The sequence below is a fragment of the Cucurbita pepo genome, chromosome LG09, assembly GCF_002806865.2.
Source record: "Cucurbita pepo subsp. pepo cultivar mu-cu-16 chromosome LG09, ASM280686v2, whole genome shotgun sequence".
In the NCBI taxonomy this organism is placed as follows: domain Eukaryota; kingdom Viridiplantae; phylum Streptophyta; class Magnoliopsida; order Cucurbitales; family Cucurbitaceae; genus Cucurbita; species Cucurbita pepo.
In genome coordinates, this window is record NC_036646.1 from 1,573,365 (window position 1) to 1,599,277 (window position 25,913).

Genomic DNA, 25,913 nt, shown 5'->3' on the forward strand with positions numbered 1-25,913 from the left:
TCGGCATGTCTTCACCCTGTTAACACTGACTGAAGTAAAGAGAAACAGGCAGACGTGTTGATAGCAGTGGTGTCTGTCTGTACTGAATGAGCGAACGTACTCGTTAAAATCTGGCAGTCTCCTGTACAGATTCTCCTTCACTTTTCTTCTGCTAAACTGAAGATTTTTTCATTTAAAAATTGGCTTTCATTTAAAAATAGGCTATGGTGTTCTTAGCTACACGATGCACCCCTATGGTGTTTTTAGCCAGAGTGCAAGGATCTCAGATCAATTGGAGAGGAAAACGAAACATTTTATCCCCCTATCAGATGCGTTATAAAAGCTGTGAGGTCGATGGTGATACGTAACGGGTCAAAGCGGACAATATCTACTAGTAGTGGACTTGGATTGTTACAAGACCCTCCGGCAAAAGAACCCCCCAAATTAAGATCTGTGGTGTTTCTCTGCTTAATAATGCAGAGGTTTTCTTGTTCACTTTCTACTGAACAGTCCCTTTCATTGTATTGTCGTGATATGTATAGGTAAAGTTCTGAGAAGGTCCTTTTTTCTTCACATTCTATCTGGGTGGTAACCAAGAATATCTGCATCATATAATTTTTTTCCAAGTTTCATGTCAGTACTGGTTAAACAATCTGTTTTTCTTCCCTTTTTTCCTCCCCTCTGTTTCCTTCTCTCTCATATACTGAATTTTAGTTTTGAACACACAAAATTTGATATCATTACTACCCATCTCAGTATCATTAATGCTCTACAGGGAAAGTGAAGCTAACTAGGGTAAGCCCCAGGATCTACCCATGGCTGAGATCCCTCATATTCTTCACCATTTTACAAATGCCTCATATTTTACTAAATCTTGTCTAGATTCCACGTAATAAACGGAAGAGGAGAACGAAATATTTCTTATAAAGATGTGTAAACCTCTCCTTAGTAGATGCGTTTTAAACCGTAAGGACAACGACGATATGAACAGACCAGAGGTTAGCGGTAGGTTTGGACTGTTACAAATGGTATCAGAGCCAGATACTCAACGGTGTGCTAGCAAGGACGTTGGGCCGCTAAAGGGGTGGATTGTGAGATCCCACGTCGGTTGGAAAGGGGAACGAAGCATTTCTTATAAGGGTGTGGAAACCTATCCCTAGTAGATGCGTTTTAAACCGTGAAGCTAACGACAATATGTAACGAGCCAAAATAGACAATATCTGTTATCAGTGGGTTTCGATTGTTACAAATGGTATTAGAGCCAGACACCATGTGGTGTGCTAGCGAGGACGTTGAGCCCTTAAACAGGTGGATTGTGAGATCCCACGTAGGATGGAGAGAGGAACGAAGCATTCTTTACAAGGGTGTGAAAACCTGTCTCTATTAAATGTATTTTAAAACCGTGAGACTAACAACGATATGTAACGAGCCAAAGCAGACAATATCTTTAGGAGTGAGTTTGAATCAAACACAAACACTAGCCAAATAGGCATGATAGTTGCAATCAAAAGGAGCCTGCAAAGGAAAATGTCCCATCAACTTCTAACGCCATGCCCTTATGCTTGACTTTTTAGCCTCCTATCACTCACTTTGGCATATCTGTTTCTATCAGTACGCACTTCCCTTTCCTAATTAAGTGCTTTTCTTTATTAATGTTCCCTTTTCTTCAAATAGTGAACTCCATAGTGAAGCTAAGACACCAAACAAGGGAAAGGCAGTCTCACATAAGGTACACAAGGTACTTCTATTTTGATATTTTGTTCATGTTTCTACCAATTTTCACGTTTGTTCTTGTGATTTTGTTGCTGAATCTCCCATTAAAAGGGAGTAGAATACCAAAAACTGAACAAAAATGAGAAAACTTGTGTGTTTTTACGATTCCGTTAGCACATGGAACATCGAGCATCGCTATGATATATTGTCTACTTTGAACCGTTAGGTATTTCTTCGAGCCTTTCTAAATCTTCACTATTTGCATGAACAACTCGTTTAGGCGTTTAATTAAATTGTTATAAATTTTCATTTCTAGTTGATGAATACTAAGAGATCACTCTAACCATGTCATGTAATCATAGATATTTACTTTTTGCTCGTTCACTATGTTTTTTTTTTCTTGCCCGATCGAGCTGTCTATACATGAATTACTGTAATAGTCCAAGCTCACAGTTAGTAGATATTGTCTGTTTTGGCCTGTTACATATCGTTGTCAGCCTTACAGTTATAAAACGTCTCTACTAGGAGAAAGTTTTCATACCTTTATAAGGAATGTTTTGTTTTTCTGTCCAACCGATGTAGAACCTCACAATTACCTGGTAGTGTTTTGCCACTACCGTAGTGAGTGGAAATAACTTAATGTTAAGCTCAGTGAGTTGATGAAAATTTAGAGGAAAAATGACTTCTAGAGACGGTATGCTCAAATTTCTTTGTAAATTAAGGGATGTCCTCTCTTATACAACAAATTTTCTTCCTGTAAATGTTGGAAGGAGGAACAAAACATTCTTTAAAAGTGCGTGGAAACCTCTCTCGTTTTAAATCGTGAGGCTAACAGTGAAATGTAATGGGTCGTTATTTTGTTTTAAAAAATTAATTTATAAATACTATGTCCGTGTTTCCAATGTTATCACAATCTAAACCTAGTTCATAATTTTTTTTTTTCGTTTTTAAAATGTAAGATTTCACAATGGTTGAAGAGGGGGACGGAGCATTCCTTAGAAAGATATGGAAACCTCTTACTAGTAGACAACATTTTAAATCGTGAGGCTGATAGCGATACAATAGAGCCAAATCAGACAATATTTATTAACAGTAGGCTTAAGCTTAAGCTGTTACCTGAAATTGGACTAAAATGTCAAATGCCTTTTTAGATAATATATAAAAGAAATGGTGAGAAATGGGAGCAATAATTGAGACTCATTTGGTTAAAGCAAAATAATATTTTGTATGAACAAAGATAACTTAGATATGAACGTGTGTGTGTATATATATATATATATATATACATTAAAACAAGGCAACATATGGATTCCCCACACCATTAAGAATTCATGTACTACAGATATCACAAACAAAATAAAAGTTGTTGAGAGAACAGCTAATTGATGAATATTACCCAAAGAAAGAACAATGAGACATAGGAAAAGAACATTTATTCTTAAACTAAACAATACCTTAACTTCTGTCTGAAATTACAAATCATGAAACCTTGAATCATGGATTAAATTCTTGCATCATTCTCCATAGAAGATCAGCACACCATCAATTTCATCAAGTTCCAGCAATTTCAAGCCTGCAAATTAGACCAAAATCATACTTGTTTCATACCATAATCTAGGGCTCCATAATGATGCTTGATGAGCTATGAAGCTGATATTGAGCTAGGGTTTACTTGTTCTTTTTGGCTGAACTTGAATCTTTTTAACCTAAATGAGTAATTTTTAGTGGTCAAGGAATCAATAGTAAAAGGGTTTCTTTTTTTACCTATGTACTTTGCTTTGTTTATCAAAATTTAAACTTTTACTTTCATACCTTCTCAAAAATACATAACAAAATTACCCGTTTACCGTATCTACCGTGTGGAGGATTTTTAGAAGGGAGTCTCACATTGGTTAATTTAGGGAATCATCATGGGTTTATAAATAAGGAATACATCTCTATTGGTATGATGTTTTTCGAGAAACCAAAAGCAAAGTCATAAGAGTTTGTGCTCAAAGTGGACAATATCATACCATTGTGGAGGGTTATGATTCCTAACATACCGAACCCACTACTAAATCTCAGCATAGCTCAACGGTTCGATCAAAGAGAAATTTACTAAACCCTAATTCTGGAAATTACCTGCAGGTGATGCTTTGGTGCTGTCCAAGGACATGGAGCTCATATCCATGGAGGAACAAGGAAGAAGATGAACATGATCATCAGCTGAGTTTTCGACATTCGAGCTCAAAAATCTCTCGTTTTGGCTTCGTTCGAATTCAAAAATCTTGTTTTTAGTGCCAATTTCTTCACTAACATCACCCATCATACAATCCCCAATTGGGTTTCCTTCAAAATCACATTTTGATATCTCCAAACGACGAACAATCTTTGCCCTTGTTCTTTCCCTCGCCCTAGCTCTTGCCCTGGATCTTGATTCTTTATCAACCACCCTTAATTTCCTTCTCTTCTTCTCTCTAGGCGCTTCAAAAACAGAAACTTTCCTAAAAAGAGGAGAAAAATCAAAACTTTTGTTGTAATTATGACCCTCTGACAAAAATTTCTCCTTTAGCTCCTTAATTGCACTTCTTGATTTAGCAAAAAGCCACTCCACTGTCTTGCTTGCTTTATCAAACCCAAGCATATCTTGAAGATCAAAGAAGCTTCGTGCAATTTCAATTGAAAGCCTCATTCTTCTATCTCTTGGCCCTTTTGACGTGCAGATCTTGCTATGTCTATCCTTGTTCGAGCTTCTCTTTCTAGAAATGGGCTTCTTTTGAGGTAAAGCTTTCTGGGTTATCTCCTCATTGGTGTTATTGACACTAATTTCAAACCCAATTTCAGGTTCAAAATTATTAGCATCAAGAAATTGCTGTTTTTGAGTATACAAAATTTGACTCAAAATGAAATCTTCATCGAGGAAAGGATCGAAGTTGTAGTAATCTATGAATTGTAAGGAAAGTTGGTGGCTTTCATGTTCATCATGGATTTGATTGGTGTTAGAAGCAAGCATAGTTTAGAAATGATAGCTCAGTTGGGAAATTGATATCAGAGAGGACTCCAAATGGGCAATGATGAAGAACATAAAGATATCTGTTTTTACAATTGATATCAAATAGTGATTAGTATATGAATTATGATAAGTAAGAGAAGGGGAGACATGTCATGTGAGTGAGGATAGAATGTTGATAGCAACTTAACGAGTGAGAGAGAGAGAGAGAGAGAGAGGAGTCACTACGCACACAAATTAGAGCTTCCAAATTAACAAAACATTCAAATATTGGAGAGTGCCAAAATAAGGTACATTTTGAGGCTGTTTTTTAGGTACATTTGAGGCCTACTTTAACCTCTCCATGTAAAAGCTGAGTGTCATTGTCATGTTCTATGGCTGCTCCATGTTTTTTTATTTTAAGCTATGAAGATCATCATAGCAGCCAAATAAAACAAGTTAAAAGTCTCGGCCAGCTGACGAGACTTGCTTTTCGTAGCTCACATGTGAGATCTTACGTCGGTTGGAGAGGGGAACAAAACATTTTTTATAAGGGTGTGGAAACCTCTCTAGTAGACATGTTTTAAAACCGTGAGGCTGATGACAATATGTAGTGAACATGTAATGGGCCAAAGTGAACTATATCTGATAGCGGTGGACTTGGGCTGTTACAAATGATATCAGAGACAGACACTAGGCAGTGTGTCAGTGAGAACGTTGGGCCTCCAAGGAGGGTGGATTATGAGATCCCACATCGGTTGAAGAGGAGAAGGAAACATTCTTTATAAGGGTGTGGACACCTCTCCTTGGTAGACACGTTTTAAAACCATGGGCTGATGACAATATGTAGCGAACACGTAATGAGTCAAAGTGAACAATATCTGATAACGGTGGGCTTAGGCTGTTACAAATGGTATCAGAGGCAGACACTGGGCAGTGTGCCAGTGAGGACGTTGGGCCCCCAAGGAGGGTGGATTGTGAGATCCCACATCGATGGGATAAGGGAATGAAGCAATTCTTGTAAGGGCGTGGAAAGCTCTTCCTAGTAGATGCATTGTGAGGCTGACGACAATATGTAACGGTCTAAAACAAACAATATCTGCTAGCGGTTGGAGTAGATTGTTACATCATTGGAAAGTACCGTTTGTTGAACTTCAATAATCACGAGCTTAGGGTATTAGAATTTAAACATCCTTTTGTTGACATTAATTCAAAATAATTGCTCCCTAAAAGCAAATTATTTTTTCCCCCGGATAATCCAAATCTAGTGCTTTTCTGTGACGCATTATTGCTCCCTAAAAGCCAAACATTACCAAATTAAATCTTTCCAACATTTACAGGTTGCTTTTCAATTATTTTATTTCAGCACCCTTCAATAATGTTCCTGTACTTACCTCAAATGGGCTTCATGGCGGCCCAAAACTCACATGCATGGGCCTCTTAGTTTGGCCCATTATTACTCCACCACCTTTCTTCCCTCCTCCCAAACACCTTCCACATGAATCAATCCACCACCTTGCCAGATTTAGCTCGTTACATAATGACGTCGGCCTCACAGTTTTATAACGCATCTATTAAGGAGGAGCTTCCACACGCTCGTAAGGAATGTTTTGTTCCCCTCTCCAACGTAAGTGGGATCTCACAATCCATCTCCTTAGAGACCTAACATTCTCGCTGGCATACTGCCCGCTGTTTGCCTCTGATACCATTTGTGACAACTTAAGTCCACTGCTAGTAGATATTGTCCGTTTTAGTCCGTTACGTATCGTCGTCAGTTTCACGGTTTTAAAATGTTGAAGAGGAAGCCCTTGATTAGATTGATTCATGGATTCTCTTAAATTGAGTTGGGTTAAGTAAGCTCGAACAATTGGGTTGATATCCAACCCAATCCAATTCAATCTATGAACACTCTGTTAAAGATTGAACTCAGCCGATGAACCGACTCATAATCGAGATTAGGGTGGAAATTAATTTGGTTGTTATTAGTGGGATAATGATAATGATAATGGGATAAGAAGCCGTAAAGAACTCATCCTTGGATTCTTTAAATTGAAGTATAGAATAGAAACACTATTTTATTTATTCCAATTGGTGTACGTAAAATGCAAGTGGAAATTGACAAAGAAATGAGGTGTAATGCACTCAAACCTTAAGTGGGTAAGTGCTAATCATGTTTAGTTCTCTATGTGTTTGTAGTTAAACCAAAAATAATATTATAACCCATAGTTTTCAGATCTTGGTGTGCTCAATCTTGGGAATATCACATGTTCTTCACCATAATAAATATTAAATACATGATGATCCATTAGACATAAAATTAAAAAATTTTAACGGGAGTTAATAGGTTAAATATGAAAATTACTATACAACCGAGCTGAAAAGAATTTAGGAAACAGTCATATTTGGTTTCTTGTCATTAAAATCCATTGAGCTTATGTAAAATACGATCGATAATTGAATGAAATTGATTTGACATGTTATTATATTTTTTTTAGTTCAAGAACAGAGATTAGGTTTAAAAGGAAATTTTTTTAATTTTTGATAGTCCCCGTTCAACTTGTGGGGACTTGTTCTGAACAGGGTTCTCATTTAAATTGAAATAGGAGGTGGATTGTGAGATCCTACATCGATTGAAGAGAGAAACGAAGTATAAGAGTGTGAAAACCTCTCCGCCCAAAAGGGAAAGCTCAGAGAGGACAATATTTGTTAGCGGTGTGCTTAGGGTATTACAAATGGTATCAAAGCCAGACACGGAGTGATGTGCCAACGAGAATGTTGGGATTGTGATTGTGAGAACTTAGATCAGTTGGAGAAGAGAACGAAACATTCCTTATAAGGGTGTGAAAATCTCTTCCTAACAAACACGTTTTTCGATTGTTAGACTGACGACGATACGTATAACGGTGAGTTTGAGCTGTTAGATGGATTCCCGTCCCACAGATTCAAATTCTTGAGACTAATACAATCTAATGGGTAAGTTGTCAAATTTGAGCTGAGTTCGTCGCATAAACTTTATGTCATTGAACCCATATCAAGAGTTCTCTTCATTATGGCTCTTTTGATCTCTGAAACAGCTAGCCAGCCAGCCAGACAGCCACTAACTCAAACCCTTTATTCAAGCCCCATGAAGAAAACGACATAACTTCAGACACACAGATCTTTAGCTAAAGAAGATATCATGAAAACACATAACAAAACATCATAAAATACAAACCCTAAACAAAATTTCACAAACACAAACACAAACACAAAGGATTTTGTAAACTTTATCCAAAGAACACATCATTACACTGTCTGATCTTCATCCAACATGAGCATCCAAGAAAGCAGTGGAGATTAATAATAACAGTGGAAAGAAAGCAAAAAGAAAAGAGCAAAAGTTTGAGAGTTTCAAATGATGTGAAATTCCACGTTGGTGTTGGTGTTGGTATTGGTTGGAGAGGAGAACAGTGAAATCCCGCTTTATGAAGCTTTGAGGGGAAGCCCAAAGAGAACAGTATCTGGGATGAGCACCGGTTCCGCGTGTAACTCACCCTGAAGGGAAAGCCTAAAAAGACAATATCTGCTAGTGGTGGGCTTGAGTCGTTACAAATGAAACCCATCGGTGCAAAGGAAAAGGAAAATTCGTGATGATAAGAGAAAAAAAAAAGGGCAAAAAGGTGAAGATATAAGTAGAGATTGGTTGAAAGGAGGCAACGTCATGACAGGGTGGGATTGATGTCATTATAAAACCCACCAAAATGGCCCCTTTTTGTGTTGTGGGTTGTGGAGGGTAGTGGAGGTGAAGCTATCATCAAGTCTTTGAATGTGACTACATATGAATTTTTACACAAAAAGGGGACTCCCACAACACAAGGATGAATGATTAACATGGGTGTTAATACATGTGCTCTAAAGATTTGGCTAAGATACAATGCCATTTCTTTTTTGTTCTTGGCACCAGCGTTGGCTTGGCTTTAGTTTTATATATCACATTGGGTTTCACATGAAATGTTGAGTGAACTCTTTATAAGGTTGGATTTTGATGGGTTTTCAATGAAATCTTTTTTTCAAGTGGTAAAGTACTCCTTCTCTCCATATCTTTACCATCACCACTTCAAATCTAGCTGACCCACATGATTATATATCCATAGAATATACCGTTTTTCTATCCTTTAGGGTTCAGCGTCCTCGCTGGCACACTCTCGATGTCCACCCCATTCGGGACTCAATGTCCTCACTAATACATCGTCCCGTGTCTGGTTCTGATATCCTTTGTAACAGCTCAAACCCACCGCTAGTAGATATTGTCCTTTTGGACTTTCCCTCTCGAGCTTCCTCTCAAGGTTTTTAAAACGTAGGTCTTCACATTTTTATAAAGAATGTTTCGTTCTCCTCTTCAACTGATGTGGGATCTCACCTTTTTTTGGGTGAGTCTCGTGTCTCTTCAAATAGTCATTTGTCTGTGTATTTTTGTAATAGCTTAAGCTCACTACTAACAGATATTGTCCTGGACTTTCGCTCAAGGTTTTAAAACGCGTATTGTAGGGAGAAATTTCCACACCCTTATAAAGAATGTTTCGTTTCCCTCTACAACTGATGTGAGATCTCACAATCCACTCCCTTCGGGGCCAACGTTCTCGTTGACACTCATTCCTCTCTCCAATCGATGTGGAATCTCACAATTTTATACCATCTCAAGAGAATTCTCTCTACAATGCATGTCAACTTCTTGGAGCACGATATGAAAATCACATCATGGGTAATCAATATCGACGTCTCCAACTCTATAGAGACGCCCAACCAATATTGACTACTCCAAATTCATTACGTAAATGACCCGTTTCTCTTCGAATCGTTTTCTTTTAAACCATCCAAAACCCTGACTAAACTAACAAAGATCAAACACAAACCCTAATCTTCATACCCACCAAATCAATAATCTACACTTTTTGAGCTGAAAAGAAAAGTCCACAACTTTGAACATCTTCAAAAGGGCATGATTGATAAACTCACAAACAACCCAATTTCATATAAACAAGGTAAAAAGAGAATTTTTCACAGATAACCATGCAAAAGCACCCATGCTCTAGAGCCTTTCAAACTCAAAGACAAAAACAAAAAAGAATTTGCAAAAGCCACAAGTTAAGAAGACAAATAGACAATCGTGCTAAAGTGAAGAGGGCAGAAATCAAAGTGTTTGTACTTTAATACCACTTTTGATTGGATCGGACAATGCTTAATTAAGACAAAAACAGGGTTTTTATGTTTGTAAATATAAAGATATATATGAACAATAATGTTGTTGAAAAGGGAAAAAGGGTATTAATGATTTATGGTTTGCTTTTGGATAGCCATGCTCTGCTATCGCAACTGTGTGATTACCAGAAGTTGCCGGCCAAGACCCTTCACGCCTTTCTTCTTCTAATTCTTTTGATTTCTTTTGGGTTTTTTTTTTTGTTGTGTGTCTTGTTTTTGGCGCAAGGATTGCAGAGACAAAGAATTGGAAGGTAAAAATGGGAAATATAGGGAACCAAGTAACAAAAGGCAAAGGGGTAGGCGTTGCAGGGTGCAGCTAAGCTAGAGGTTTTTTCATGTCTTTGTGTGGTAGCATTCGGCTAATAGTTGTTTTATACAGTCCATTTGTGAAGGGAAGCCTTTCTTGGAGAACCGTGCATTGTTTCAATAAAGTCACTGAGAACATCTATTATTCCCCTATTCTCTCCTCAAAGAGTTTTGGGACTCTTGGGTCATATTATCTTATCAACCCACCAAATCTTACCTACAAAAGTTTGTGAAAAAGATCGAATTTTTATCTTTAAACTTTTGATTTCATTCGATTACAACGTAATCACTTTGATTAGTGTTGCAATCTTAATCTTGGTTATCTTTACTAATTCATGATAAGTTTGTAATTGTGAGATTCGGTTGGAGAGGGGCCCACCGCTGATAGATATTGTCCGTTTTGACCTATTTTGTATTGCCGTCAGTTTCACGGTTTTTTAAACGCGTCTACTAGGGAGAGGTTTCCATATTCTTGTAAGGAATGTTTTGTTCTTCCCTCCAACCAATATGGGATCTCACAATCCACCCCTTTGGGGACCAGCGTCCTTGCTAGCACACTGTCTGGTGTCTAACTCTGATATCATTTGTAACAGTCCAAGCCCACCGCTAGTAGATATTGTCCGCTTTGGCTCGTTACGTATCACTATCAACCTCACGATTTTAAAATGTGTCTATCAGGGAGAGGTTTCCACGCCCTTATAAGGGATGCTTTGTTTCTCTTTCCAACTAATGTGGGATCTCACAATCCATCCCCTTGGGGGCCAGCGTCCTTGCTGGCACACCGCCCGGTGTCTGGCTCTGATACTATTTGTAACAGTTAAAGCCCACCGCTAGTAGATATTGTCCGCTTTTGCTCATTACGTATCGTCGTCAACCTCACGGTTTTAAAACGTGTCTACTAGGAAGAGGTTTCCACACCCTTATAAGGAATGTTTCGTTCCCATCCAACCAATATGGGATCTCACAGGAAACCTCTCTCTAGCAGACGCATTTTAAAACCTTGAGAGGAAGCCCACGAGGGAAAACTCAAAGAGGACAATATTTGTCAACGGTGTGCTTGACCTGTTACATAATAACTTATTTCCTTTCTTTCGAGTTCAACAATTACAGGATGAGAATCAAATCATCATCTGGTCATTAGTGTCGTTTATCCACGTAACGATCTCGTTCCATAATTTCTTTTAGTTACCCCATGGTTTGAAAATGATTCTACAAACAAACAAATGGCATGGTACATAATAACATAAAAATGGAATTCATAACCTATAATAAACAGTATTACATTTGGGTGAAAACATAGAAGTTTTGTTGTCCTAACACTGAATTGATATCATAATTACATATACTCTCAAAAGCTTAAATTTTTCGCTAAGAAAATGTTCCCACAACATTCAAACTTTGATTCAAAGCCACTCCCCGACTGAATCCAACATAAAGTAAGAGCTAAACAAGGGTTTTTCTGTTTCCTATGACCCTTAATGAAGAAGGGTTCGTACTTGATCACTTCAAAAAGCCATTAATTTTTGACATAAAAGTTAAGACCCATTAAGAATCAAGATAAACCCACATGATTAATGCACAAATATGGCTGAACCCGAGAAACTTTTGTGTTTGAATGAGAGAGATAGAAGAGAGAGAAGGATATGAAGTGTGTTCCAAGACACAATGATTACATGTTCTTAAGGTAGTAGAAAGGGTTGGCGTGGACATGGCTAAGAGTATGGAACAACCATTTGGGGGCTTGAAGCATAACAAATGTCAAGAACCCGTTCATTTGAGTCTAACAGCTCAAGCTTACCACTAGTAGATATTATTCGTTTTGGCCCGTTATATATCGTCGTCAGCCTCACTATTTTAAAAACACGTTTCTTAAAGAGAGGTTTATACACCAGAATTGTTTCGTTCCTCTCTCCAACTAATGTGAGATTTCACGAGGATTCTAAATTTTTATTAGAATCATGCGTGAAACCTTTCCCACATCGGATGGAGAGGGGAACGAACCATTCCTCGTAAAAGTATGAAAATCTCTCTCTAGCAAACACATTTTAAAAAAACTTGATAGGAAGCCCGAAAGGGAAAGTCCAAAGAAGACAATATCTAATAGTAGTGAGCTTGAGCCGTTACAAACTTACAAGCTTGGTTCATCTGATCTCGATCTTGACAATTGTTCGTATTCAAACTATTATTTTTAACCCAACAACGTAAAAGTGCATAAGGTAAAAATGAACATTTTGAAAGTGTAAAAACAAATTTGAAAGAAAAGGGTTTTAGCCAAAGGCAAGCTTTTTAGAACAATGATCTTCTCAGCTCCTTTTTGGTCCTTGTTTGGACGACAAAGCAATGTTTTTATATGTTCACTCTCTTTTTATGTGGTCGTGTCTTCCCATTATATATAAACAAAACATAAAGCGATAATATATAAAAACATATACTAAATGGGGTTTTTCTCTGTCATATGCATATAATAATGTGAGCTAATTTTAATAATTATAACACAAAAGATCTCTCAGCTCATTTCACTGCCTAGAAAAAGGCATAGGGGATGGACAAACAATAATGGCGTAAGAAGAAAGTAAAGCAAAGCCAGAGAGAGAAACAGCTCTATATATTGAAGCTCAAACTAAAGCTTATGTTGAAGGCAATGGATTAATGGTCAAATTCATAACTTTGATCCAATTTTATCATAAAGCTTTGCCCTTTTCACTTCATTTTGTCTTTATTTTGTGAGTGATATGCGTGGGGAGGATCAAGAACAGGATCATCATCATCAACATCAAGGGGAGTGTTCACAAACAATTGAGAATATGTTTCAAGAACAGCTTCTTCTTCACCAACAACTACAAAACAACAACACCGATCATATTATCTATGGAGATCATCACCATCATGGAGCTGGAAGAGGGTTGATTTTCCCGGCCGACGTCGTGTCGCCGGTTCTAAACTCGTGGCCTCCGCTCAACCCATTTCTCATTCCTCCTCCGCCTCCGCCACCGCCACCGACATCGTTATGTTCGTCGTCGTCGTATGGTAATCTTTTCAACCGGAGACCGGCTAATTGTCTTCAATTTGCTTATGATGGAACTTCCTCAGCGGACCACTTGGGTCGAATCATATCAACCACGCTTGGACCAGTGGTTCATCATGGCTCAGCTGCTCCCTTTGGATTACAAGCTGAGCTTGGCAAAATGAGTGCTCAAGAAATAATGGATGCCAAAGCTCTTGCAGCTTCTAAAAGCCATAGTGAAGCGGAGAGAAGAAGAAGAGAAAGAATCAATAATCATCTTGCTAAGCTCCGGAGCTTACTTCCTAGTACCACTAAAGTAAGCATTTTTATGAATCCCTATATTGATTTTCACATACCCTTTTGTTTGTTTAAGTTTATTTCCATTTCTTGCATTGCTTTTTTTGGATCAAAGTTGCAATTTTTAACATATAGAACAACAAATTTCTAACATTTTCAACATCCCATGATGTTTCCTCGTTTGTTCAAAAAAGGGTTTGTTGTGTCGTGTTTGTTTTTTGTTGTGGGAATGAGGAAGAAGAAAAGAGAGCTTAACCGGTAATGTCGCTGGATTGATATCATAAAGAGGAACCAAAGTTGCAGTTGGAAAGGGTTTCGGTTGGGAAATTTGTTGCCGGATGTCAGTCAAAAATATGTTAGAGAATGAAAAGAAATAAAGAGAAGACAAATTCAGTATCCTTGTCAGTTACCCTTAGAGAGGCCCTTATCTATTATTCTTATGCCCTTTCCCTTCCCACTTCTGAGCTTAGCCCCACTACCATGACCCTAAACTAAAAACACTAACACTCCACTAGCTAAGACCTATCGCTATCTGATATTGTTCTTTTTAGGTTTTCCTTCAAGATTTTCAAAATGCATGTGCTAGAGAGAGATTTTCATACCCTTATAAACAATATTTAGTTCTCCTCCCCCTAACTGATGTGGGTTCTCATAGTACCAATGACCCTAAACTCAAAACACTAACACCCCACTAGTTAACTCACTTGGTATCTGTAGTAGCCCAAGTTCACCGCTAGCCGATATTGTCTTCTTTGGGTTTCGTTCTCATTCTCAAACGACGTGGGATCTCACAGTACAAATGACCCTAAACTCAAAACACTAACACCCCACTAACTAACTCACTTAGCATCTGTAACAGTCCAAGTAGCTGGGGTTTCAAAATATCAAGCTTTTTGCCTTAAATTTACCCAACTTTTAGGAAATCGATCCATTATCTACTAATTTATCCTTCTACCAGTTCCTAATCTTAAGTCTGCCTTAAAATTTTTATGTCGATGAATTTCTTTGCATGTGTTGAATTGTGAGATCCCACATCAGTTGGAAAAGGGAACGGAACATTCCTTATAAGAGTGTGGAAACTTCTCCCTAATAGACGCGTTTTAAAGCCATGAGGCTAACAACGATATGTAATAGGCCAAAGCGGACAATATTTGCTAGTGGTGGGCTTGGACTGTTACAAATGGTATCAGAGCCAAACACTAAGCAGTGTGCCAGCTAGAACGCTGGGTCTCAAGGGGGTGGATTGTGAGATCCCACGTCAGTTAGAGTGGGAAACAAAACATTCCTTAAGCAGTGTGCCAGCTAGAACGCTGGGTCTCAAGGGGGTGGATTGTGAGATCCCTCGTCAGTTAGAGTGGGAAACAAAACATTCCTTATAAGAGCATGGAAACCTCTCCCAAATACACGCATTTTAAAACCGTGAGGCGAATGACGATACGTAACAAGTCAAAACCGACAATATCTGCAAGCAGTGGACTTAGACTATTACATGATATTATGTACGATTTTACGTAGATTAAGGAAGAGCTTTAGAACAATGTCTTTTGTTTTTGAGTGTCCATTTGAAGCATAGACCAACACTAACAAAACCCTTTATACTTTTGGTGATATCAAACAGACAGACAAAGCTTCACTACTAGCAGAAGTAATACAACACGTGAAAGAGCTAAAACGGCAAACATCATTGATAGCAGAAACAAGTCCAATCCCAACAGACATCGACGAGCTAACAGTGGACGATGCCTCAGACGAGATGATGATCAACGGCGCCAAATTTGTAATAAAAGCTTCTCTTTGCTGTGAGGACCGTTCAGATCTCCTCCCTGACCTCATCAAAACACTGAAATCCTTGCGCTTAAGAACCCTCAAAGCTGAAATCACAACCCTTGGTGGGCGCGTGAGAAATGTGCTGTTTGTCACCGGTGAAGACGACGAGCCATCAACTGACCATAATAACAACAACAACAATAATAATAATAATAATCCCAATTCAGACACCCAACAACAACAACAACATAGTATCAGCTCAATTCAAGAAGCATTGAAGGCTGTGATGGAAAAAACAGGACCGGATGATTCTTCGTCAGGAAACATTAAACGACAAAGAACAAATAACATCAATATCCTTTAAGGTTTCTTCTTGTTTTTTTTTTTTTTTTTTTTTTTTTTTTTTTTTTTNGAAAATTTACATATCACTGAAATTTTCCACCATTTTAGAGGGATATTTTTCGTGGGGTTCGAAAAAAAAGTGATCTTTTGGGTAAGAGGGGCTTTTCCCGAGTTAATAGCGATACGTAACGGGCCAAAACGGAGGACAGACGATGATTTGGGTAAGAGGGACTTTTCACGAGTTGATAGCGATACGTAACGGGCCAAAACGGAAGACTGACGAGGGTGAGAAATGACATGATTTATGGGGTGAGAAAAGTATTGAAGTTTTGTTTTGTATGATTTGGGTAAGAGGGGCTTTTCCCAGGGTTGCAGTGAAGGTAAAGAAAAGCCCTAATGAGGCATGCATGTGGTGCAGTTGTGTCCCCTTTGATATTGCGAAGTGATGCAACAAAAAGAACTGATTTTTTTTGTTTTTTTTTTCTTTTGGATATGAAGATCTGTCTTGATTTTATGTATTATTTTGTCTTTGACCCATCTTGGGATTTGCCTTGAAATCATCTTCTTCCCTTCTTTATTCAGATTTTGTTTCAATTTTTTTGGATTTGAGAGGAATTTTGTTGGTGTTTTGTTTTTCTTTTTGTTTCTTTGTGCAATATGATGTTGTTTTTATATAAATTAATTACCCATAAGTTAAATTATAAGTTTCGTTGGTTAGAATGACGTCTTTTTAATCATTGTACTTATAAACGTTTCAGTTAGATCTCTGAAATTATAATATATATTTGTTGTGATTCTCGAGTAAATGAGGAGTATATGAATGAACCGATACTATATTTGAATGAGAGTGATCTTAAACATAGAATGACTAAGAAATGCTTAAAAGAATGGAAAGTGACTGCATATACCACAAAGTGTACTTTTCTTTTTGATGATTCAGTCATAGAAACTACAAAATCAAACGAGTTTTACTCGGAGCAAACTTATGTTGGGTGACTCCCGAAAAATTGTGAGTGGGAATAAAACATGTTGAAAGGACTCATATTGGTCGGTGTAGATAGTATTTTCATTCTTTGAAGCAAGAGTAATATTTCGCATGGTATGCAGGAGAATGTTAGAGAAATCAGGTGTCGGAACTAGATTCCAAATCTTGGGCACAAGACATTACACTTGTAGTGTCTTCATGCGATTAAGACTTTTAATTTTGTGTTTAATAAGTTCCTATCGTAACGAGACTTTAATGACCGATTGCCTATATTATTTAAGATCATGTGATAAGTTTGGGCAAGTTTAACTATTTTTTTAGTTCAACAATCCATTAATTTTGATGACGTGTTACTAAAACTTAAATGTGTATTCGTAAAATCGTTACATGTTGAAGTGTGTGGAGGCTAAACCGACGCCATTTTTAAAGTTGATGGTTCAAAATTCAAAATCATAATATAAACTAATATATAGATAATTAGCTATAAGTTTGCATGTAAATGGGGTTCTTTAGGGTTTTATGAACTGAGTGTAAAATGTGATGACTAATTTCCTTAAATCAAACATTATAATTCAACAACGTTGTCTTGGTTGCCAACATTAGCATCATCATCTGAAGCGTGTTGACCTTTTATGCATTAATTGTCTGATTAAAATAAATGTTCATGATGTGTTCCAAGTAATGAAGATATTGGTAAGCAAATAGAAGAGAGATTTCTAGTTAATCAAGATGTCGTTTATCTCGACTTTGTTTCTCTATGATATTATCTAAATGGATATAAACCATTGTTTCGTTTCGGATATTTTTGGTTGAATTCATTTCACTTCAAGAACGATAATTCGTCAAGAATCAATTAGCTAACTGTTCTATTGTGTGATGATCGTGATATTTGTGCATGAATTTATTATATATTTGGAAAATCAATTATGGGAGATCATATCAAGAATATTTGTGATAACATGCTCTCATGAAAAAAAAATTGTGACGATTACTCATTTAATTTTATGATCATGAGAGATAAGTCGAGTGAGGCTCGTCTCCATTAACTATGTTAATACTCAATGCCCATCGATTGGGGTAAAATCTCTTAGGATTTCAACTTATGCCTCTTGAGAATTGATAAAACTCAATAAACACGAGTTAATTATCCATTTTGACCACAAAAATTACATATTTTAAGGGTAAATACATGTATGTGTGAGATTCCACGTCAGTTGGAGAGAAGAACAAAACATTCATTATAAAGGTGTGAAAACCTCCACCAAATAGATACGTTTTAAAATCGTGAGGCTGACGGCGGTTTTAAAATCGTGAGGCTGACGGCGGTTTTAAAATCGTGAGGCTGACGGCGATTCATAACGAGCCAAAATAGATAATATCTTCTAGTGGTGAACTTAGATTGTTATAAATAGTATTAAAGCCAGGTGAACTTAGATTGTTATAAATAGTATTAAAGCCAGACACCAGGTGCTGGCCCCTAGGCCACAAGAGGGATGAGTTGTGAGATCCCCTCTATTAGACGTGCTTTAAAACTATGAAACTAATGATGATACATAACAAGCTAAAACGAATAATATCTACTAATAGTGGACTTGAGTTGTGATAACGTATTCTCAACCATGATCGAGCATGAGATAAACCATAAAATTTTATCTCAATTCCAATGATACTATTATTCTTTTAAAAGTTTTGAATATGTTAAAAAGTGTCATCGATGCGAAAAAATTGAAAGTTCAAAGAAATGTGCTGACCCAACTTATGTGTTTAGCAGGCTCTAAGAATGAAGGTCGAATATCAATGACGAAGAACAAATGGAGGGAGCTATCAAAAATGGCCATAACGATCGTACCAAATAAATTCATCAAATGCTAATGGGTCACAGCTCTGCAGTTAGCTCTTTTCAGACTATAATGCCGCATTCTCTAGAACAATGATGTCAATTCAGTAGGAATCAGGATCATCTTTGAGACAATAAACTTCATCAATGTTCCATAAAAGCATATGCACAAGGTACATCGTCCTATCTTGTGATCACACCAGACGCTCGTTCGAGCTCTCATAGTGCCTCCCTGAGATGGAAGGTCTTAGCAATGTCTCTTGCATTGTCATATTCATTCAGCTCAACTAGCATCTTCTTTAATCGCCGAGCTAGTCCGCTCGTCTCGCTCTCAGCTACGCCTGAAATATGTTTTTTCTCCAATGTTCTTCCCAGTAGCATAACATAGTCTACCAATGGTTGCAACTTGTGACTGCAAAACAAAAATGTATAGAAGCTTATGGGTATCGTCTTTGTATGAAACAGAGAGATAAATTCATAAACAAACGGGATGCAACTTAAACGCTAATAAGCATCATTCACGTGCTTATTCCCTTCACTGATATTATTTAGCAAGCCCAATTTCAAGTCCAAACAAAAGAGTGTATAAAGTACGGATATCCAAACCTGCGATCACCGGTGACGCCGGGGCCTGTCCACACTCCTGAAAGAGAAGCAATGATTCGCTCAGTTCTTGTGACTGCATCGTGTATGTTCGCTGTGATGCTTCTAACATGAGGTAGAACTTTCCCATATAAGAGTTCTTCAAGGGCAAGCTTTTCTAAAATGGGCAATGCAATAATTTCTTTCCACAAACATATGTTTCTCATCAAACGAACGGATATGCCAAACCGATAAGCTGCAATTCGAGCAGCATTTGGAACAGCTTTCATCACCAGTGCACTCCAAGTAGGAACCTATATTTTGTAAACATGATCCAACATCAGCAGATTAGATGAAATAATCCATTGAGAATTAAACATGAACGCATAATGGCTCACAGTAGCATTCAATTTACGCAGAAATGTTGGTTTCCCTGATAAGATGATATAAAGACAACCATATTATTGAAAAGTGCAAAACCACATACCGTAAGATCTTCAACAGCACTTGACAAACGGGTGCGAATAACAACCAATAATTCCGTAAGAGCTTCACTTGATGTTGGAACATAGTTAGTAATCAAGCTAGTAGCAAAAGCTGCATTTCGGGTTTCACGTGTGCTAAGCATGTCCCAACAATGAGCAATTTCATGGTGCAATATTGGAAGTGCAACCTTCTCAACTAGTTCTGGGACAAGGTTAGCATCAGCATCATTTGGAGCAAAATCACTACCATCTTCCGGCATACCATAATTGAACAGCAAAGAGTGCCTGAAAATTCAAAATAAGGATGGGTAAACGAGCAATTTAAATTATGTAAGAATGAGTTTAACTTCACTAAGAAAGTACCACAACCAGCTGATTGGAAAAATTCCACTACCATTCATGATTATTTTTCATATTGACTAAAGTATAAATGCTATGTATATAATTAGCACTGTAATACTTAATAATATCATACCAGTTCATGTCAAAAAAATCTGCATTTTCATGCAGGGGGTCCCACTTCAAGAGTTCCAATCTCACATAAGGAGAGAAGATAGCAGCAGTGCTTAATGACATATATGCGTCACGGTACGTTGCTGAATAATCTCTCTTCCATTGTTCAAACCTCTGTTTCACCACAGAAAGTTGGGAGAACTCCTCAGCTGCATCACTAAAAATTTGATCAGCAGTCTGAAGTAATAAATCATGGTTTGACTGGTAAGCTGCAGCCTCACTATCACTCTCATCAGTGCTAGACTCTCCTTCTACTTTTTGATGGCCATCAACTTCTGTGGATGCAAGTCTCTTGGAATCATACTTTGCTCTCCGGCGCTTTCGAGCCTCAGCTCTCCTTTTCATATCCATACGTTTTTGCAAATTTAAATCCCTACCAAATTCATCTACCTTTGTTGGTAGATTTGCCTGTTCCTTTGCAGAGGCAATTGCTGCCTGGGCAGCACTTGTGGCTGCAGCAATCATTTCATTGCTGCTCCCTTTCTTATTCAAGATTGACATTGCTGCTTTTACAGCTGCTTCTATCTCCACCATTTCATCATCATTATCAGCTACTCTTCTTTCCACGACTGTAGAAGCCCGTTCTTCGTGAAGTTTTTGCATCTGCTCCTCAAGCTCCTCTATGAATGGAGCTTTATGCTGAAAGCACAGAAGCACACAAAGTAGTTAATTAAAGAAAGGAGACAAAACAGCTTGAATTAAAAAGCCTACCTAATATAGGACCTAACACCTCAGTGATGCAAAGTTGAGAGGCCTATATTTCTAGTTTACAAGCTATCCAGCAAGGGGGGAAAGTGAAGAGGAAGGCAAGTCTTAATAATAGAAAAGGCACATGCTAACCATCTAAATTACAAACATCCCAAATGCTCTTGTACAATCGAAACCCCTTAAATGCGTTAGTAACTAAACTGTATTGCAGGCACAAAGAATGTCTTTTTCTTCACGATCAAAAAATTTCATCCCCTTGTAACTCTTTCAGTAAAGTATCCCAGTCTAAGTGAAAGTCCAAGAGATGCAAAAGACGTTGTGAAACTTGTCCAACAAAAAAAGAATAATCAAACATGACATATTATTCACTACAGCAAGGTTCAATCCTTCAATAAACTACCAAACGACAAACTTTGGAATTTTGAGGTGTGGCTACATTGTCTATCATGTTTGATTCATGCATTCCAGTCAAAGTTGTTAACTTGGATGTCTTCAATAAAGTAATGGATTAAGTCTCCATAGCTAACTACCAAATACACTAAACCACCCTAGGTTGGCCCAATGGTCAAAAAGAGCCATGTACAATTAATAAAACCCCCAAAGGGAATGGGTTCAATCATGATGGCCACCTACCTAGGATTTAATATGTTACAAGTCACCTTGATACGAAATGTAGTAAAGTCAAGCAGTTGTCTCGTGAGAATAGCGAGTGCATTCAAACTAACGCGAACAGGAAAAAAATGCTACATTGAGTATTTTCTTTAACTCTATCCCTTAACACGTATGATGCAACACAATAGCCCCCTTTCCGTAAGAAACCAGGCAAGAAAAATGGAAGTATAGACAATAGCATATGAAAAATAAGCCCGAACAAAAAAGGAGTTTGGCCCTAATTACAAAAAAAGGATTTCAATCCAAAAGAACAAAACTACACTCATAATTATAAAAAGCTGTGCGGCTGACGTCCCAAAGGAGGCGTTAAACCTAGCCACCTCCAAAACTTTCACATCATATCATTCGACCTCTCTAAAAATAATATTATTCCTCTCAATCAAAATGTCGCACAACATTGCAAAGAAGCTAGACTGCCACTATACTCTGCCCTTCTCCTTCAAGGAAGAATTCAAAAGCACCTCCTCCAACCAAGCCCTACTGTCTCTAACAATAGCCCAAACTGTAAGCTAGATATCCAAATGAAAAATCTATGGGAGAGGAAGTATCAAAAGGTAATAACACTTCGAAAACCATATATACATGGCATCTTCAAAGCATGACTGCTATTTAATTTCTACTCTGTCCTATAATTTTTGTTCTCTCTTTTCTGTGGCAGACTATTCAGAAACTCATATATCTTACAAGTACGGTAACATTGTGTATATTCGTAACATAACAAGCTTTTTATTGCTTGGCCATATATATAGCTCATAAAAAGATACAACAGACAAAGGTGAAATAGCCAATTCTGTTGAGACTTGTCCATCTAACATGTCCATGACATACAATAATTGTTCTAATTTCACCTTCAGAAACAGAAAAGAGCAAAAGCTGCGGTTAACTGTAGCCATAGAAGGACTACTTTATATATCCATAGGAAGCATCAAGTTATTTGTGAAAATTAGAAACTAAAAGAGAACAAGGCTTTATCTAGCTTGTCGTATATTAAGTTTGAAATAAACCAATCATCATAAAGTTGCTACATGTTTCTAACACTTTTTAGCAACATGTACTAAACAACCAAATGTAATCTGGCTCTCTAATTCTAGTCAAACATGCATGAAAATCAAATTTCAATTTCCATAGAACATGTAGGATGTAAGATAGGATATCTGTACCTGCAAAAAGTCACAGATAACAGAAACGAAGTCACGAAGCTTTTGCATAAATATAAACTTCTCGCCGGCAGCAGAAAGAGACTTTTCAAGGGCTGTGATATTCAAAAGAGATGCAGACAAGTTTTCGTCGGTCTTCAACACAGATGCTGCAGTTCTTCGATAAGATTCCTGAGTATTAAAGAGGATGGAGGTCATGCATACACAGAGATCCATAGCCACAAGCAACGTTAATCAATATGCACTTCACGATAACACATTATTTTGGAGATAAGCTATTCAAAGTAAACTACATTCCAAGTAACACTATGGCATGTATATGAATATAAACTAAGATACTGAAACCCTATTAACTCAAATATCATTTAACATATTCCTAGAATCTCCTGTAAGTTTCACGCTTATACCTCCATAGCACAAGACTGAAATGAGGGGAAAATATGCATACCTTAAGCCTCCCCATATTATCTCGCATAGCTTTTTTAGCAATCTCAGCTTGCTGAGATATTGATAGCCCATCCAAACCCTGTGAAACACCAACAGAACCTCCAATGCTTGTAGCTGTAGATATGCTAGGCACCGAATTATACCCAGCTGTAGTGGGGTAAATTAAGTTCTGCTGCGGAACACTCGGAATGAGAGGGACACTTGAGCTCTCCACCCTAGTAGAACCATCATCCATTCTCTTACCCAGTCCCTTCCTAAACTGCTCTGCCTCCCATATTTTCTCCTCCTCGTCCTCATCGCTGTGCTCAATAATATTCGTTCTTACCCCATCAATAGCTTGCTCATCAAATTCCTCAAACACGCCCTTCTTCGAACTTGCTGACTTCCCTCCAATCATGGCGATTCTCCCTGGAAACTCTGTTTCTTCGTCGCTCAACTCCCCCGGCGCCGTGCGGTTGCTTCCTGCATCTAAGGATATATAATCCGGAGCTGCAACCCCAGCCTGTCGCATACGTTCCCTTTTCGCGCGAATTGCATTAATGGTTGCTTGATCGGGAATTGACCCAGTTGAATCCTTTCCTCTGCCAATCCCCATTGAAGCCATTCGAGCTAAGGCATCTTCTTTACTCCTCCGAAACGAACCAGCGCTCTTTTCATTACTACCCCCTTCTTCATCTTCGGAGCTCGACTCTTTACCTTCTTTAGCACTGTCCGAAATTTGTTCGACAGGCTTGAGAAGACCCTTTAGAACAATAACAGGTTCGGCCGAAGGCTTAGACTCGGATGAGGATCTCGAGCTCGCAAGCGTGCGAGTATTCTTCTGCAACTCGCGGAGGGCCTCCTTGGTATAAGTTCCAGCTTGAGGTTGCACATTGGAGGGAACAGAAGCCGACGTTGAAGAAGAGTGAGCGATGCGATCCTTCAAGGCAGTGATCTTGTGGGTGGAGGAAGGCTTAGCTAGTCGAGCAGAAGAAGGCTTCTTGGAATTGGCTGGTTTCGAAGAAGTGCGAAGTGGGGCATCGTTCTCTTCGTCACTGGCGAAGCTGAGAAGCTTGGGTACCTGAGGATTAGCCTTCTTGGGTTTATTGGCGACAGTAGAGGAGGTGGAAGCGGTTTTTGATGAGGCGTTTGAAACACCGGTTGAGGGGGCGGCGGCGCCATTGGGTTCGTCGTCGTCGTCATTGTCGTCGGCCCGGCGGCGAAAGTTTCTAGCTCTACTACCGGACATGGTGATTGCTAGACACAATTACGAAGGAATTGTGCGATAAAACGAAACGCGCAGAATGAATTGGCAATTGCGAAGGTCGGGATTCAGATTCAGAAGCCGTGGATCTTTGCTAGGGTTTTTGGACCTGGATTTTAGTCGGTTTCTTGTTTCGTGCATTTCATTTCTAGCGGGGTTTTTTCTCCCCTCGTTTTTTCCTTTTCCCTCTCAAATCGCTTATTTTATTTAGGTCACACTGTGATATTTTATCTAAAAAAAATATTCAATAATATCCATGTCTTTTAAAAATAAATCTCAAAAATACTATTAACTAAAAAAAATAATACTTTATTTTTAAAATGTTTTGTTAATATCTTAAAACTTTTTTTAAAATTTAAAAGACATGTTTAAACTTTTTGAAAAACTACAAATAATAATAATAATAATAAATAAATAAATAAGCAATAATAATAATAATATTAATCTTTAATTTGTACCCATTTTAAAAATATTAATCAACTCTCAAAATTAATATTAAAAAGTAAAATAATTTATAAGGTGTGGAAAGATGTTTTTTTTGTCCATATAATAATAAAAAAATATTTTTTTATAAAAATTAAAAGTGTTATAAATTTAAATTTTATAGATATTTTTTAAGCACAGTATTTTAATAAAATATTAATACTTTTCTTCTAATATTAACGTTAAAATGTTTTTTATAAATTTTTTTAAAGCTTATAAGTATTTTTTATATCAACTACGAGGGTATTTTTCTTAATTAACTTAAACATTTCATAATTTACCAAATAGAAAAATGTAAAATAATATGCTAAAAAAGCCATTCTAGCTTAAATACATTTATCGATTTTAAATCGTATTTATAAAATTTTAAAAATTTTATTTTTAACCTTAAACTCGAACACAAAGTATTTTTAACTGAATTAACTTTTTGTCTGTGATTTTGGGCACGTTTACATGAATCACGACATGAACTAAATCCATATTGATAGCAATATTAAAAATTAGCATTCTTTCTCTTATTCATTATTATTATCATCATCATCTTGACATCGAGCTAAATCCATAATGCTTTGTTAAATTGATGAATTTAAAAAAAAAAAAAACTCAATAGTACGTCCACCGTGAACATAGACTCAACTAAATAAACACGAGAGCTCTTATTAATATCTACAAATTATTTATTATAGCATATATTAAAGAATCAATAACTAATTAATATATTAAAAGAAATTAGAAAGAATGATAATAATATTAATAAAAAAAAAGGTTAGAAATGAGAGAGCCACGTCATTGGTGTCCATCTTTTCTCTCTTTTGTTTTCTCCGGCGACAAGGGTTTTGTTAGCTTCAACGTTCATATCGTCGACGGTTTTCCAGGGTCAAAGTCATAACGGTCTTCAGAGCCGTTGCCCGCCATTCCCGGATGCCAGCTGTCTCGGCCTGCGCGTGTTTCACTCGGACTTATATAAATCTCCCGTACTCACACTCACACTCTCTTCTTCATCACATTCTCACATTAGCATCAGAGCGCTCCATCAACGGCCTCTTCCCTTTCGAGTGTTCGCTGCCGAAACCAAACGCTAGATTGTTACCAGACAATCGGAGGATGAGAGAGCAGAATTGAAAGACGTTTCTCGCCTCGTCTCGGTGATGAACAATAGAGGTAAACTATCTTCATTCTGCCTTTTA

General features: G+C 37.5%; 3 protein-coding genes across 3 annotated transcripts; 1 reads left to right on the plus strand and 2 right to left on the minus strand.

Moving 5' to 3' along the window:
• Positions 1–3,066: 3,066 nt before the first annotated feature.
• Positions 3,067–4,726, minus strand: LOC111802694 (transcription factor TCP12-like). Its single transcript, XM_023687153.1, has 2 exons — positions 3,814–4,726; positions 3,067–3,265 (listed from the first exon to the last, which is right to left on the minus strand). The coding sequence occupies exons 1-2, from the start codon at positions 4,682–4,684 to the stop codon at positions 3,207–3,209; spliced, it is 930 nt and encodes a 309-aa protein (XP_023542921.1). The 5' UTR covers positions 4,685–4,726; the 3' UTR covers positions 3,067–3,206.
• An 8,129-nt stretch (positions 4,727–12,855) lies between these two features.
• Positions 12,856–15,674, plus strand: LOC111802626 (transcription factor bHLH30-like). Its single transcript, XM_023687057.1, has 2 exons — positions 12,856–13,524; positions 15,124–15,674. The coding sequence occupies exons 1-2, from the start codon at positions 12,937–12,939 to the stop codon at positions 15,634–15,636; spliced, it is 1,101 nt and encodes a 366-aa protein (XP_023542825.1). The 5' UTR covers positions 12,856–12,936; the 3' UTR covers positions 15,637–15,674.
• A 2,741-nt stretch (positions 15,675–18,415) lies between these two features.
• On the minus strand, positions 18,416–24,424 carry LOC111802627 (transcriptional repressor ILP1). The gene is made up of 6 exons (XM_023687059.1): positions 23,002–24,424; positions 22,557–22,724; positions 19,979–20,655; positions 19,506–19,788; positions 19,043–19,332; positions 18,416–18,848 (listed from the first exon to the last, which is right to left on the minus strand). The coding sequence occupies exons 1-6, from the start codon at positions 24,226–24,228 to the stop codon at positions 18,656–18,658; spliced, it is 2,838 nt and encodes a 945-aa protein (XP_023542827.1). The 5' UTR covers positions 24,229–24,424; the 3' UTR covers positions 18,416–18,655.
• Between the last annotated feature and the right edge of the window lie 1,489 nt (positions 24,425–25,913).